Here is a 13,975-nt window from a genome sequence, read left to right on the forward strand (position 1 = left end):
ACTGGAAGGAAAACATTGTTTTTAAAGGTGTACACACTCAAGAACTTTTTGATGGTCCTGACTGGATCTTTCCTATCCCTATAAAAAGTGTCTGACAGAAACACTGCCTTTTCTACACCTAAGTTTGACACCTCTTGTTTTTTCTTTTCTTTAATTGGTAAAGGCTCAGGTTGAAGCTAAGAAGGAGCATGAAGGAGCAGTACAACTGTTAGAGGTAAGCAAAAGGTATTTTTGTCTTTGTTTTTTCTCGTTTTTAAATTGATTTGTTAGAAATTGATTTGAATGTACTGTGGCATGTAGGATGAGATGTGGAAGTGATGTGAATACAGCTTTGTTAATTGTGGAGTTCTGCATTATTAGTAAGATGTTTTTTTTTTAATAGCTGAGCACCATAAGCAAGAAATTCTTCTCTCCAAAAGTTTGGGAATAAAATAATTAAAAAAAAACAATAAACTGGGCAATCTTCCGAAAGGTTGTTAGAACTGATTTAAAACATTTTATTCTTTGGATAGCTTGACCAATATTCTCCAAGCATCCATATATATTCTAAATGATGGCAAATTTCCTGAACAATAGTAGAGTCAAAAGTAGAATAATTTACAGTTAAGTGTTCACACATTTTGTATCTGGGGTATTTAAGACATTGCTAGGGTTACAACGCGAGTTCTGTTGAAGCAGTTATTGCATTTTTCTAGCATTGCTTTAATATGTTGTCATTTGTGTTTCATCATTGAATTTTTCTTTGGATAAGTAAAATGTACACATACTGTATAGTTCTAGACCTATGAAGAACCAGAGCCATCTCAATATGAGCACATAATAAAGCTAATGTTAGTCTAGTCCTCACATGCTCTTATTTGAACCATTGGGTACACAACCCTAACACCAGTTTTTTTTTTCCTCACAGCCTTATAGTTTTCATAACCCTAACCCTAGCTCAGTCCAAACCCCTACTCTGATCTCAATGCCTTTTCAATTCTGTCCTTAATCTCAGCAAAAATATAACTTTTAGGATATAAAATAATATTTTCCAGCCATAGTCCAAATGATGGTAAATTTGCTTTTCAGTTCTTTGAGGTTTAACATTGGAGGAATATTTGGTCAAAACAGTTGGCAAATGACAGGTTTTAGATATTACATGGACCTGGTATATTTTTATTTTTATTTTTCATTATTATTAACATTATAGTTACATCGAAGTAATCATTGTGTTTTTCTAGCTTTGCTTGTATAGTTTGATTTAGCTGTTAAAAAAAATAGTTTCAGTTCACATTTTCTTTCGCAATGGCTCTCAGTATACATATGGTAGGCGAGTTAGATGATTAACCCATTTGAGGACACAATATTATTTCGTAACACAGCATTCAGCACACGTTTTACTTAATGGAGCTCAGACCATACATTTAGGAAGGAGAAAAAACCTCAGTTTCCATTAGTTGGTTCATGTACAGTACACGTAATGTACATACTTGGGACTTTCCTTCCCGGTTGCATTTCTCAACATCCCATCCAGCCAAGGTAGTTAAAGTCAAAAGTTTGTCAATAAGTCCATTTCAAGTGTTAATGAAGCTTTCATATGCTTCACTTCTTGGGGTTATTTTTGAATTCTTATATGTGGTAGGTTATGGAGGAGTTCTCCAAAACAGTGTTCCCAAAGGCAGGGTATTAATCTCACTTTAATTTAAAAAAAATACCAGGCAAGAAAGAATGGTTTTTCTAATGTTGCCAGCATTAAATCAATAAACTGTATTTCTGAAACAGATATCGCCTGTGTTCATCTCTGATTTTGATTGTTTCATTGTGTGATGCATTCCTAATATCATTTAAATCATATCAATTCACATAAAAATGGGATCTTTTATGCTGAAGATATCTCCACTGAAATGAAATACAAAGTGAAACTTTCAAACGCCGCTAACGTCCATACATTTGTTAAGCCCATTAACTGATTGGAAAAAAAAATCAATTAAGCAAGTCTCTGGCCGAATGGGATTAATTCAGAGGAAACGTACTTGCTTTATGATGAGAGGTAGATTGAAGTTGGTGGTGAGGAGGAGGTCTGATTTCCAAGTATTTACAAAGTCTTACCGGTTTTAACTGCATTTTGTGTTATAGTAAGAAAGTGCTAGATCATGTTTCTTTTTTTTACTTTTTTGAAATGCATGTGGAATACTCTGGTCTATGTCAGGTCATACCTGTACGTATATACTGTAGATCATGTCTTAGAAGGAACATTCTTCAAAGTTAGCATGTGTATTAAAAGCAAGCAGTCTTCATACTGTAGGTTATGGGTAACTATCAATCTGATTATGTAGCTGAGTGGTACCATATTCCAAATCTAAGCATTTTGGCTATTTTGTATAACCTACCAGGCCCTTTAGGTTTCTAAAAAAATGAATAGAAACCTCCATAAAAATATAATTTATGTACAGTAGCTGTATTCCACTGTATTTGAATGTCCATTTTTGGAATCACTCGTCAGTTGATACCTGCTTTCCTCTTTTAATCAACTTTACAAATAGGGTTTTTTTTAATAGAAGAGTGCTTGCAAGTCACAATGGCTAGGTTGTGACAGAAAATCTGCAGGAAATAAGTATAACTTGTATTTGTTCTTGTCTAAATATTTTTATGGATTGAAAGCAAATACAGGGCAGCTTTTCTAGAAGCAAAGCTATCGGATATTACCAGCATTAAAGAAAAAACCGCAGATGTAAAATAGATGTACTATATTCTTTTGTTTTCACTTAACATTTTTTTGCAGGATGTAACAGTAGGTCATAATGCTATTTGTTTTGCACTTAAGTTACATTACGTTTCTATTTATATGTGAAGTTGATTTGTGTATCATATTGTGTTATTGATTGTTTTGCATGATGTGAAATGGAATTCTTTATCTTTTCTTATTATGTTAATATTCAATAGCCTTACTGTGCATTATGTGACATTATTTGTGGTATCTTTTTCTTTTGTCACTGTGTTATTGGTATGTTTATTTTTTCACATACAGAACACCTTGGACAGCATGCAGGTATTTCAGAATTGTTTGTTGCTTAACATTCTTCAACTATTATTATTATGAAAATGACAATTGTCCCCCAGTTTAATTTGAGCTTTAATTATATTTAATTTATATTCTATTTAACTATTATCTATCCACTATCAATCTGTAATCATGCTATTATGCATTTAAATTGTTTTGATAATCATAACATTTTAGGAACTGTATGAATTGTTGATAATTAGAAATATAAAAATAATATTTATTCTACTATAATCTTAACCTTAAAAAGATGCCTATTTAAATTTACTGCATTTTCTTGAGAAAAACAGTGATGGCTAAATTAATTTGGGGGTTGCAGTGCTCCAGACATTCTTTTCTAATTTTGCATGATTCAAGAACTGAACAGATGCCAAAGGTCAAAAGAGATACATTTCATATGCAATCTTTAAATAGTAGAACCCAAGTACAATGTTGATTCTGGTCACAAAGACATGTTACCCATTCCACAATTGTTTAGCCTACCAGCTATTTCTAATAATTGCAGAAATATTTTCTGATTGAAGCATCCTCATGGGTAAATTTAAAGAAAACTGAGAAAATAGGAATATTCAGTTCTTGGACATGTACTACAGTGTGTGTTTGCAATTCTTCTTAGCTGTAGACCTGTGTGGACTGACTTTATATTGCTGAATCACTAGTGCAGATGAAGTTACTGAGTTTTAAAATCTGATCTGAAGGATCCACAGCTAATAGCTATCCTGTATTAATTTACTGAGTGATAGAGAGACATTTACTCTAACTACAAACTATACTCCATTAAGACTTCCAAAACAGCACTGAAGGAAGGCCCCTTCGAGACAACACACCTGCTGGTTTCCATTACAGCTGAGCTCAGTTGCCTAATAGAAGCCTTAATTGAAATAACAAGTTTCTTGACTGGAATTATTGGCAACTTTTTTCACCACTGAAAAGATTGGGTTTTTATTCCACTCAAGAAATGCAAAATGCAACTTTCAACATGAGCTAAAAGCAGTCGGAAGTTCAAAACCATTCTGTTATTAAGTCAATTAAGGCTCCAGTTGTGTACAGTAAGTGAGAGCTCAGCAGGAGCAAGAACCAGTATCTATGTGGTCCCGACCAGAACCCCTGTACTTAAGCATTCCTGTATTGAAAATAGATGAATATCTCTGTTTATTTGTGCTTCTTTACAGTTTTGCATGAATTCTGCATGTATTTACAAGATCATTATGTAAGATAGTGTATATTCTGAAATATACACTGAAATATATAATTCACCAACACAGCTATTTTATGATACCATTTAATTATGGAGTGATCTAAAAAGTCATATCAGCCAACCTCATACTTCAGTCACATCTCTACAACCGAAATGTTGTGTCTCTTTTCTTTTCCTCCATGGAAAAAACCTTTACCAGTTCCCAAAAAGTTACATCCCTGATTTTAGTTGCATGTTCAAAGAGCAGCAGTGTCTCTTGAAAAAATTATAGTTTTTCTCCTTAAATGGAGCAAACCATTTGGTGAATACAATGTGCAGGACAGAGGAAATAGTCAATCTGGGAGAATCTGTCCGCACTCTAAACATGTGTGAAATCTCATAAAGTGTGCTGATGAGATTTTCTATTGTTTGATCAGTATACACAAAAGGTATATACAAAACAATATACATATCATCTAGATAGGCGGCAGTGGAGCTACCTGTACAGTATGTCCCATCACTAAAATAACCTATGATAAAATTGAATCTTATTTGATTTCTGTTTTATGAGTTTTTCATGTCAGGGACTGATCATTGCTTTTCTATTCATTGCCATACTTCCAAAAATTTTATAATACCCACAAACTAAATGGTGATGACCAACTTTCATCAGAATATTCTGTAGCAAAGGTTGCAAACCAGAGGAGGCATTTGGCCTATCTAGCCCATTTAGAAGTTAGTAGGTAGATTCCTGGATCTCAACCAGCTGTGTCTTGAAAGAAGCCAGGGTAACCTGGCTTGGGAGCTTGTTCCATATTCCCACAACCCTTAACCTTTCGTCAAAGTAGAAGTGTCAGCAGGAAGATAAGTGGAAAACAAAATTAATAGTACTCATCTTGTTGAATACATCATGCTTTGGAATATTAAAACTAATGCATCCTTGAAAAAAGGCCCTTTTTTTCCTCCTTAGAGATGAAGTAGTGACCTTGAACTACTAAGTTATCTATGACTTTTTCCAGATTATGACCATTACCGTAGGTTTTTGTATTTGTGATGCTGTACAATGAAAAAAAAACAATAATATGCAATTACAGGAACCTCAGTTTTGTACTCGTGAAGGGCTAGGAATTGTCTGTGATATGGAATTAGTTACATTATTAGCATGTCAACAAGAGGCATTCTGCACAAAGCATTGAGCAGCAGCATCTTAACAATAATCCACTTCAAACACTTTAAATATATTGCTTTGTATGCAGCTAGGCAACAATTGATCTGAGTCATCCATCACAGATATGATAGCCAAGTAATGTCTACTATGAAACCTATAGAAATTATTTCAGAATAAAAAACTGAGTTGGAAGAATTCTACTTCTTATTATACCTTATGAGACAGGCAGCTGTAGGATGATTTTGTTTAACATATCATGAATTGACATCACATATGAGCAATAAAATATACTTACTATTTATAATCCTTTATATAAGTTAGTTCCTTCTTTAATTTTTACAATATGGGTTTACATCTGCCAGTTAGAAGAGGATGAGTCAAAGGATAAGCTGTGTAAGTCTGATCAGCAGCAATAGATTTGTCCCTCTTGGTGGTCCATTCTACACGCAGTGTGGCAGGATATGGTCAATCACAGCCTGTGCTCTCAAATGCTTTACAAACATTTTGTGTCTGTGTGTATGGTAGGCCAAGGTTCGAGAGTTGGAGGAGAAATGCCGGTCACAGAGTGAGCAGTTCAATCTTCTATCAAAAGAGCTCGAGAAATTTCGCCTGCAAGCTGGGACGTTTGATTTATTCAGCACTAACCCTTTAGCAGTGTGTGATACTCCTGGGACTCCCACCAAATCACTGTCCCAGCTCCTCAATGGACTAGCCACCCCAATTGGGAAAGGTGAGGGAACTTACCTTCTGTGTCACAAGGCAATAACGCAGATCAACTCTAACCCAATGAGGTTTAAAAACGGAAAAAGTGCAACAAAAATTAATTAATTAATTAATTGTGGTGAAAGAAAAGATGTACTGGTCATTGTCTTTCTAGATATCATGCCATTGGTAATACAGAATAATTGTTTCAAGACCGTTTTTTTCCATAAATACTACAGAGCTAATTTGTTCTTGTGAAAACACTGACCTTAATGAACACTGCGAGCGGAAACTCTCTTGTACTCGCTTCACAACTGGTACAGGGCAGATAAACTGGTATAATTTAATTAAGATTTGCTGCCTCATGATTTTTTTTTTGTATTCAGTAGCATTAACATCACTTTTGTTTCCTTTTTTACAGTAGAAACAATATCTTAGATCCAGCTGAAGAAGTGATCTCCAAGATTAAAAACTTATTTTCAAAGATTAGAATTTATCAGAGATACAGTGTATGGGTATTTCAGAAAGTACATGTTTTAAAAAACACAGTTGGGTCATACAATAGCAGTTATACAGTAGCAACAAGATGAGAGAGAGAAGTACTTAAGTTGTAAACATTTTTGAATACATTTAAACGGGGATAAATTAGATTTGGTTCTGTATATTACTGCAATATTGTTTAAAAGAAAACTGTGTAATTTTTAGTGTATTTTTCTTCTTTTCTAGGCAATGAGAGTCCTGCAAACAGAAACATAATATCCGAATTTATTCAACCTATCCAGATATCTGGAGACAAACCTGAACTCCTGTCTGTGAAGCCAACATTCCTCACCAGGACTCGGACTAGTAGCCCCCATCGTGCATTTTTGGCAGAGGTCAGTTGTTTTATAAACTTATAATCTCATCTTTAATACAATTTAGCTTTTGCTTAAGCTTTTTGAATCCATCATTTGCTAAAATGCAAGGAGACGGCACAGACTTCCCCCATGACCCTGAACTGGTTGAAGCAGTTAGAAAAATGAAGGATGGAGGTACGGGCTATATAAAAATTAAAACAGTGAAACTGAATTACTGGTAGTTGAAATTTCACAAAGCTTTCATCAGAAGTTCATGCCCTTAAAATATTTTATTTTGTACAAGTAGCAAATCCAGGGGGAGGGAATATTTGCATTTATCCAGGGTATAAATATGTGCATTTGTGTAATGAGCTAAACCTTTGTATCATGTCAAGACACCAAATGTGCATTTTTATTGCATATTGTATGAGAGAGAAAATTCTGCCAAATATGCTCAATATGAAGAACAACCTACTCTAAATTCTTACTGCGAGTCCTCTGTGAAAGAGTTGACATTCTCTTTAGCTTTTATAAAATTTCCCTGTTAACTCATTCTGCTAATAAATAATATTTAGATAGTGTTGCCGGAACACATTGTTCTTGGCAAGTATCTCCCTGATCCAATCTTTATTGTATGCAACTGTGCCTGATTTATACGCATAAAATAAAGTCTACAGCTTGGCAATCATCATGCAAGCAGGCGAGACAGTTTTATCCCTCCCCCCTTGCTGGTCTTCCTTTCTTTTACCTTGTAAGCTATCAAAACCTTGGGGAGTCACACTCTTCAAGTGCTTTTTGTGGAATGTTTAGGTTGGAGGAAGGCATGAAGTAAATCTCCTGAGTACTGGCCAGTATAGCAGTCATTGCAGCTACTGCTGAGAGGCAAAATGCAGACTGAATTTGGTGTTTCACAAATCTCCCAGGGGTGGAGCGCAAGCTATATGGCTCCTAGGGTGTGTGAAGCTGTCTTTCACAGTTACTTGTACTGTACCATCTTTTCTAAACATTGTTAATGTAATATGTAAGATATCAGTGTTCCATCTAGCTTGTTTGGTTTCTAATAGGTGATCGATTCAGGGATCTCATCCAGCTGGTTTTTAAATAAGGTCCGGTTATTGCTTTCAAATATTTGGCATGCTGGATTGATCCAGTCTCCCACAACACTTGCTGATTTCTACCTTCAGTCTGCGGTTACTGTTTCACTGTTAATCTTGAGGAATTTGTGTTGACTTTGTCAATGTCTTTGAGGGTTTTGAATTTAACACGTCAGTGTAGATTTCATACATTCCTTCAAACCCAGAAAGATACTAAATCATCACTTCAAAAAAATCTTGAAGAGAGCCCCCCCAAAAAAGACCAAACTTACTGTACTTGTTCCTTCTACTCCACTAACACACCAATGCATGTGTTCTTTTTATAGTGTCTTTAGACTTGTTGCTAAGCAACAATTAATTCTCAGCACTCTGTCACTTTTCATAACAAAGGTTTCAAATGAAAAGAGGCCACTCAATTCATGTAGCTCATTTGGTAGTTAACAGACAATTGATCCAGGGATTTCATATCTCATCTAGCTGTTTCTTGACTGCTTCAACAATTTAATTAACAACATAACTGGGTAGCGTGTTTCAGATTCTCAAAACACATTTTTAACACAGGACCATGGCATGTCATAAGTTCATATTGTTTGGTCCATGTGTTTACAGATTGTTAACTGATTTACAGATTGTTAAAATAAACAACAACAACAACAACAAAAAATGTTACTTTAGGTATGTCAAGCTGTTTTACTATATACTGTATAAACCAGGCTATAGAAGAAGGCTATTGCATAGGAGACCAAGAGACCCAGTTCTGCAGGTTTTATATCAGGCAGTAATCATCATCCTTTACACTACTTTTATTAACAGATGAGCAAAAGTTTGCCAAGGCCAAATGGGTATTAATTCAAGACCCAGAGTATCTTAAAATGGTTTGCTTTTAAGTACAGATTCAACATTTCTTCCTGAAGCACAGGTGTTTCCCAGTTTATACCTCACATAATGAAAGGGGTATAAAGAGTTAAATATGATTTGTGCCCGTTGTTGTCTGTGTATATGCACTTATTTAAATTATTGCCCCCCTAATGTAATAGATCTCAAAAGGTTTCAATATTTTAAACTCCCTTATGCAGAAGATTCACATCATATCACTTCTGTCAGTAAAATTACTGCAAGATTTTGTAGTTCTTTTGTAATAAATCCCTGCAAAGTGTTAAATTTCAGCTATTAATTCAGGAACCATTCCATTCCCTTGTGGTGGTCCATTTATCTTTAAATACTAGATGTAGTGCTATTTCTCTAGATAAGAAGACGGATATGATTTCCTCATGAAATTGCTTAGTGGTGCAATTCAGGTGGATGGATAGATAAAAATGTGATACAAAAGATTGTTTTAGAAATGTGTGCTTTGCTTTCATGCAAATCAATATAAACAAATTATAGATGCAGCTTTGTCTTTCAGCTATCAGATTGTCAGACCATTTTTCATGTTGTTATTGAGCCTTATATTCATATCAGACATTCATATTTACAGGGTGCAAATATGTCAATAATCTTGAGTGACTTTCCTTAGTATCCTTCACACTCTTATCTAGGTCTGTGACTGATGACCGCTTTTAGCTGTGTTGTTGAGCTAATACATGAACAGGTTCATCTTTGTCTCAGTAACTGATTTGCTAAGCATAGTGAGCATCACAGCATTCACAGGGTTCTACAGTTAACTCTGGAATATCGTACAATAAAAATTAGTGTTCTTTCAAAAACTATTTTAGGAATTTGAGTTTGCATAGGATAAAAAAGATCATGGTTAAGTTTCTAAACTCCACATGTGTATTTCTAGTTTTCTAAAAAGCAGTGGCTCAGGTAAGGTCTCAGTATTACTTACTGAGTATTTACTGTTATAGCCCTGTGCAAACACTCATTTCTATTTGGGCAATTCCAGAAAAGGGTAATGATTCCATAGACGAAAGGCTTAAATTCGGGAAGTTCATGCTCAAACTCCTTTTCCATTTACTTTCAATCTGGCATCTTACTGTATATCCTGGAGATGTAAGGCAAATGTGCAAAAAAACCTAGTACACCCTTGTTTGCTCTTTCCACAAGAATCTTTCCCATCCCATACTGAGTGTTACTCACTTCTGAACGAGTCCTGAGAGGAGTCTGTCAGTAGCCTATTAATATTATCAATATGGGCAGGTTTTAGGTGTTTTGGAACTGTTGATCAGGCACATGTAGCTGGGTAATATTTTAAACCAATTACTTTTATCTGACAAACCCAAGGTGTTATAATACTTCAAACTTTCAAACTAAATGCATTTGCAAAACACTGTTTAAGTTGTTTTAGCTTTAATTTTCCCCTACTCCTCAAGGAGAGACCTGACAATTCATGTTTTCACCTTAAACCATTAATTCTAGTCAAAGACATCTCATCTGTTTCTGATCTGAACTGGTTGAGAAGATTTTTAACAGGTCAGACCTCACCTTGATTAATAGGGGGAAAATAAATATTCTATTCTATAGTTATTAGAAAACTGATTGTAAATATATATGAACCCATGGGTGATAAAGTTATTTTATTTTTTTTAATGCAGATGGACAATGAACTAAGTTCTACAACTTCCAAAGCAAGGTACACAGGAAAGGTCCGTCTCTGTATTGCCCGATACAGGTAAGGGTATTGGTAATTTATTCAGTCTCAGTAATTGTAAGTTCATAATCAGTGAAAACATGTCAGTTTGGAAAGGTTATTATCTTTGGTGTTGCAGTCGCCTGCCTCTCCCACAGAGATAGAGAAGGTGCCGCGTTATCTGAGAGTGTTCCTCAGCTAGAGTACAGATCATCAGGCACTGCACTGCAGCATATTTTGTAATCTGTTTTGCACGTCATGCTAAATAAGGAAAGTTAAAATTGCAATTTGTCATATCATTTATTTTTTCTTGTGCACTCTGCTCTCCCAAAATCAAGATTATTGAAGTTAGTTTTCTAGCAGATTTGCTCCTGCACACATCCTAGTTTTAGCAATAAGCCATATCTGCAGGTGTATCGAAACCTAATATTGACTATGAAACTTTCAAACTCTCTTTCTGAGATTGTCATTTAGATTAACATGAGCAGTGAATTCTAAGAAACCTAGTTATGGGAGGGCAGTTTGTATACATATATTATTTTGTATAAATCCCCCAATATCTCTCCACATTCACGGGTGAAGTCTGTATAGATTAGCTTAAATGAACACAGCTGGTGTTCATCAGTAGTTTCCTGTCTGTATTTGATCTTGCAAAACTAAAATTTGTTCTGTTATGGGCTGAAGGTACAATTGTGACTACTGTCAAAAGCCCTAAATTAAAATTGCCACTTGTTTAGTTGGGAGGCCTCTTCAGTAAAAAAGTGTTCTGGGTAATTGTGGTCAGCAGATGGTACTAAGCAAGTGTTAAGTGTATGCGACTTTCAACTGCTCAAAATATATTGTATATAGTGGTTGTATATAAGACTTTATACAACGTAAGTTGTTCTGGGGTAAAGGACCCCAACAATGATTTCCCATGTATCTCTGCAGTATTATTAAAACAATAAAAGCCACAGCTGCCCATATGCATTTTAATACTTTCAGTACATCTCAGATGGTGATGCTCAGCTTGGCTTCCAATATGAAAAAACAAATTGTGCTCAAAATAAAAAATAATTGCCGTTCCCTAGAACAAAGGGAACTATAATTCTTATTCATGAAATGCATTTAAATCCTCCTACATTTTATCGTCAGCTCAAGGAATATAGTTTTTAAGAAAAACAGAAAAGTTTCTTAATGATGAATCAGTTATTCTCCAGATGAATTCCTTAAATTATATGGATGCCCTTTTTAAGGACTTTCTATTTGCTGCAGCACTCCAAAGTATTAATTTTATTTTCTTTACTTGCTTTACTTGTATATTCATCTTTTTTTTTTTTTTGCTCAGTTCATTGTTATTGCCCCTTGTATAATTTTGACAGCTAGTTTCTATTTCCCCTGGCTCCATCTTTCATCCATTATATCATTAGAATCAACACTAAAACACTTGTAAGGGGGAAAATCTAACTGGTACCACGCCATAGGATGAGACCACTTAAACATGATCTAGACACCACACTTGCTTTGAATGTCATGAAACAACCAACAAGCCCTACAGCATGTATGACATTATTATCTACATCACCTCCTGAGTGGTCCACCTTTATCACAACCCATCCATCCTTCAGAAGATCACGAAAGAAGGCCTAACCATCAATGGTGCTAAATGTTCTTTTTCCCTCACAGATGTTTGATATTTGGGAGACATCATGAGTGGCATAGTCTGGTCTTATGCAGACAAAGTTGAGGCTATCCATAAATGTGCCGATCTTAAAGGCATGTGGTTGTTCTTGGTCTGATCAACAGGTATCTTTTGTTCCTCTGTTTGCTGACAACAAACAGTATAAGTAACCCCACAAGGATAAAACTCAAAAAGAATCTCACTTGGAAAGAGGAATGATCAATTACCTTCCACAACCTAAAAGAATCAATATCCATGCACCTGTCCTTAAATGTCTAGATATTACAGCTCTGCCTTTGGTGTATACAGATGCCTCAAGTATTATCTTGGAAGGATTTGCCCTGGAAAAAGATGAATAGGAGCCCCCAGTTATATACTTGAAAATTGCAACTGAGAGAGATGCTTGACGTTGAGGTCTTAGCTTCCACATGGGCTTTAGAAAGTCTAAAATGTTGCATACTGGAACAACATTTCAAATGGGAAATGGATCATCATACATATCTCGCTTCACATACTGTATTGAAGGACATCAATAATCAATGCATGTTCTGGGCATTATCTTTGCAAATTTTCCTTTATTGTTGCAGTTTATTTGTCTTGAAATCTGAAAAACCTGGCAATGGACAATGCATGCCTTGAGAAATTCTAGGACTGCAAGAGAAAACTGTATCTTCCTGCATGGAAATAAAATCATGCCAACACCTTGAAGAGCACAATGTTCTCAAGCTTCCTTTGTAAAGACAAGGGGATTTATTGTGACAGCGCAACCACAGAGGCTACACAAACAACAAAGACGTGTACTCACCTGAATCTTGAATCCCACACCATCAGCACATGAGTCACCCTTGGCAGATTAAGGCATTTGGATAAAGGAAGAGGGACACAATTAGCAACCGACATGAAGAAATGTGACATATAGACATTTTTACACAAACACAAATTATTTCTGATGTAAATATTTTAAGTGTTTTGTCTGTTATTTTCTGATCTGGAGTATGTCTTTTGTGCATTGCAGACAAGCATAGGATGTTTAAATACTAACAAATGAGTCTGTAATTGCCTAGACCTGAACAAGGGAGAAGGGCATTATATTTCATATTTTAAGTATATCTGTGTCCTGTGTTAATTGTTGGGAAAGAATTAGATGGTAGTGTAGTGGAGAAATAGTAAGACAGTTAACAATTGCATAATGATATGGCTGCTGCAAAGCCAGCAGCCATATCACCCTGCAACTCACAACTGGCAACCCACTGAAGCTAAGCAGGTGTGAGCCTGGTCAGTACCTGGATGGGAGACCTCCTGGGAAAAACTAAGGTTGCTGCTGGAAGAGGTGTTAGTGGGGCCAGCAGGGGGTGCTCACCCTGTGGTCCACGTGGGTCCTAATGCCCCAGTATAGTGATGGGGACACTATACTGTAAACAGGTGCCGTCCTTCGGATGAGACGTAAAACCGAGGTCTTGACTCTCTGTGGTCATTAAAAATCCCAGGGCGTTTCTCGAAAAGAGTAGGGGTGTAACCCCGGCGTCCTGGCCAAATTTCCCATTGGCCTTAACCAATCATGGCCTCCTAATAATCCCCATCTATGAATTGGCTTCATTACTCTCTGCTCTCCTCCCCACTAATAGCTGATGTGTGGTGAGCGTTCTGGCGCACTATGGCTGCCGTCGCATCATCCAGGTGGATGCTGCACATTGGTGGTGGTGGAGGGGAGACCCCATTACCTGTAAAG

General features: G+C 35.9%; 1 protein-coding gene across 22 annotated transcripts in view; it reads left to right on the plus strand.

Moving 5' to 3' along the window:
• rimbp2b (RIMS binding protein 2b) overlaps nucleotides 1-13,975 on the plus strand; it is a 120,088-nt gene that overhangs the window by 76,137 nt on the left and 29,976 nt on the right. For 19 of the 22 annotated variants that reach the window (XR_011182964.1, XM_015366315.2, XM_069181999.1 and 16 more), the window contains 5 exons: nucleotides 164-214; nucleotides 3,008-3,028; nucleotides 5,911-6,115; nucleotides 6,814-6,962; nucleotides 10,552-10,628. Coding sequence is in view for 21 of the 22 variants with exons in the window: in XM_015366315.2 (XP_015221801.2) it covers nucleotides 164-214; nucleotides 3,008-3,028; nucleotides 5,911-6,115; nucleotides 6,814-6,962; nucleotides 10,552-10,628 (503 nt within the window). In the remaining variant the exon portion in view is untranslated. The remainder of the gene's footprint in view (nucleotides 1-163; nucleotides 215-3,007; nucleotides 3,029-5,910; nucleotides 6,116-6,813; nucleotides 6,963-10,551; nucleotides 10,629-13,975) is intronic. The other 3 variants (XM_069182006.1, XM_069181987.1, XM_069181988.1) reach the window with 1 other exon arrangement.

This window comes from Lepisosteus oculatus, chromosome 22 (genome assembly GCF_040954835.1).
Source record: "Lepisosteus oculatus isolate fLepOcu1 chromosome 22, fLepOcu1.hap2, whole genome shotgun sequence".
In the NCBI taxonomy this organism is placed as follows: Eukaryota; Metazoa; Chordata; class Actinopteri; order Semionotiformes; family Lepisosteidae; genus Lepisosteus; species Lepisosteus oculatus.